The sequence below is a fragment of the Cyprinodon variegatus genome, unplaced genomic scaffold (assembly GCF_000732505.1).
Source record: "Cyprinodon variegatus isolate N-32 unplaced genomic scaffold, C_variegatus-1.0 Scaffold723, whole genome shotgun sequence".
Classification (NCBI taxonomy): Eukaryota; Metazoa; Chordata; class Actinopteri; order Cyprinodontiformes; family Cyprinodontidae; genus Cyprinodon; species Cyprinodon variegatus.
In genome coordinates, this window is record NW_015151176.1 from 252,152 (window position 1) to 254,945 (window position 2,794).

Sequence of the window (2,794 nt, forward strand, 5' to 3'; positions counted from 1 at the left end):
AAATAGTAATTTTCTAAATTTTGGGATAATATCGTCTGATAAAGAGTACCTTTATATACATGTTTAAGCCAGAATTATTTGACATTTAAATACGACTTTGGCTCCATTTCTGGCTACTTCTACAAAGACATGAAAGAGAAGAGAGAACTATAAAGTCATTCTGCTACTGTACTCACCCCACAGAGACCAGGTCCCAGATCCATGTCTCAGGGAAGTCTTTTCTAATTGTCTCTGTAGCTTCTCCAACTTGAGATCTAAATAGTACTTGCATCTCATTTTGCAAGGGAAGAGCCTCTGGCATTCCTAAATAAAGTGTAGAATATCACAGTCACTGCCTTCAACTTAAAGGTTGGACAGAACAACAAGAGGCGGCCAAACATACCGTTAAACTTAAACAGTGAGCAGTTCTGGGGCTTTTTCACATCGAAGTTTGTCATGATTTTGACTCCGATGCCCTAGAAGACACAGGCAGAACGAAATCCTGAAACACAGCAGGAGGCTGACGGTGGACTAGCTTAGTGAGAGGATATCCATAATGAGAGACACAGAGCAGCGAATCTTTACTTTAAAGGCGCTGTAGGCATCAATCTTCTGATAGAACGGATTAAAGAAGAAGGATCGCTTTTTCCGACCGAGTCGTTCGACGGCCTCAGGTTCAACTGCGGCCTGCAGATCCGGGACTGGCCTGGGGACCGGCCCGGGGAAGCAGGGGTACAGATCGTGGTCATCCACCTCGTAGTCGTACCCCCACAGTTGCTGTACAGGCAGCTGGCTGAACACCTGTTGGCACGAGGAGAAGAGTCTAAACCTTTGGAGGATTGTTATACAGTTAAAAACCAAACGCTCAACCAGACGCTGGCGGTCGTACGGAGTCAACGGTGAGCTCCTGCTCTGGTTGCAGCAGCAGGATGCTCTGGTCGATGGCTCGGACAGAGCACAGGGATTTAGGGTTGGCATTCAGTGTCAGAGTGGTCTTCTCCGCTGGAAGCTGCTGAAGGGAGGAGAACTTCAAGGACACCTGGTGAGAAACCAGTAAGATGGGTGTCAGGGGAGCCCTGCTTTTCCATGTGGCGGCTTGTTTGGCGTTCCTTACCTTGTTATTGAGGCAGAGCTGAATGGGGTAGTCCTGACTGTCTGCCACCATCTCCCCATTGGCCATCACAAAGTAAACAGACACCTGAGCAACTGGTGCCAGCTTCATCACCTGACTCAGGCTGAAGCTCAGCTCCCCTTTGTTGACTGGGGACGGATGCCATTGAAGAAAAAAGTGAAAATTACATAAAAAAAAGGAAAAATATTTACATTTTTTTTGCTAATTAGCCAAAAATCACACTGAAAAAAATCTAAATAAGTAATTTTTCTTAAAATAATTGTGCTTTTTCTTGAACTGACAAATTAATTGGTTTTATCAAGTCAATCGTTTCGACTTTAACGTCGTAACGAAGCGGCTGTAAAACTGTTAATCTCCGATCATCTTAATTAGCTGAGTTTTTTCCTACCAGTTCCTGGTTGGACCATCACCGGGACTTGACCATGACGCACAACTGCACCTTTGGACATCACCTACAGAAACAGAACATGTAAGCAGAAAAAATGCTTTTACTGCAGATCGTTAAACTTATAGTTAAAAGGCAGAATACAAAAACACTCTTTTAATCGATGATTAATCAAATAAATCCCTGATTTAAATCTGTTACCTTTTACTGCGGATTCTAATTTTGTGAATTTTAACGGCAGTGAAGTAATTAAAGGTACGTCGTTTTAGTTTTTTCTATAGATAAACTGAAGGAAAAATTTGTGCAAACCAACTAACAGCTGCATGGCTCAAAATGTCAAAACTAGTCAGCAGCTTAAAAAGATGCTGGTTGTTCCCAGCTGACTGGGAACAACCAGAATGAGAAGATCAGAAAAGAGTAAAAATTCAGATGGAAAAAGACTGAAGTGAGAGCAGCAGGATGGAAAACTCAAAGCAAACTGGATCCGAAACAACAAACGAAAAAGGGACACAGTGAGTAGAAACATGGAAGAACTGGGATTTAGGTCCAGAATCGGCTAAATGGAAAATTAAAAACTGAGGCGAGGGATAGACCTATGATTCTGGATCTAGGAATAAATCTTGAACGAGGAGAAGGAACATTTGTCCAGAAACGAGGGATGTGCGGCCTCCAGCATTGCTAACCAGCAGCGTTTACAACCAGCACACACACAGTCTGGCCAACCAGACTAATTCATCTCCTGTAAACATCATATAAGTCTAAAAAGGAGCAAAAAGAAAAAGGCGGGACTAACAGAGGAAACAGTTCAGAACCATTCAAATAACTATGAATGTTAAAAAAAGAAAAGTTTTTCTTAGAGGAGCGGATTGTTGAAATCTGAACTATATTAACAGCTAAAAGGGTCATTACTAAAGCTTGGCTCTGTTGCAGCTGCAATCATGATTGCAGAAAAGAGAAGAGAAAGACGCTACGCTATCGCAGACGGAGCAGTGTCGGGGGTGTCTCTCTATTTTACATTAAAGTCTGAAAAAAAAAACATTAAAGCTCAGAACAATACTTTTACACTGCAAAAAATGGAAATCTAAATCAGTCATTTTTTCTTAAACTAAGTGCATTTGTTCTTGAATTGAGGAGGTAAGTGAGATGCTTTGCCAATGGAACAAGACAATTTACATTTAAAATAAGAAAAAGCAACTGCATTGTCTTATTTCAAGTGGATATTATCTAATAATCTTATTATAAGAGTAAAAATACTGATTCCATTGGCAAATCATCCCATTCACCTACTAAAATGAAGG

At 41.2% G+C, this 2,794-nt stretch overlaps 1 protein-coding gene across 1 annotated transcript in view; it reads right to left on the minus strand.

Moving 5' to 3' along the window:
- LOC107097773 (pregnancy zone protein-like) overlaps positions 1 to 2,794 on the minus strand; it is a 45,689-nt gene that overhangs the window by 25,506 nt on the left and 17,389 nt on the right. The window contains exons 11-16 of the mRNA XM_015395056.1: positions 1,500 to 1,563; positions 1,094 to 1,239; positions 869 to 1,018; positions 565 to 780; positions 383 to 455; positions 177 to 303 (exon numbers count right to left, since the gene is read on the minus strand). Coding sequence (XP_015250542.1) covers positions 177 to 303; positions 383 to 455; positions 565 to 780; positions 869 to 1,018; positions 1,094 to 1,239; positions 1,500 to 1,563 — 776 coding nt within the window. The remainder of the gene's footprint in view (positions 1 to 176; positions 304 to 382; positions 456 to 564; positions 781 to 868; positions 1,019 to 1,093; positions 1,240 to 1,499; positions 1,564 to 2,794) is intronic.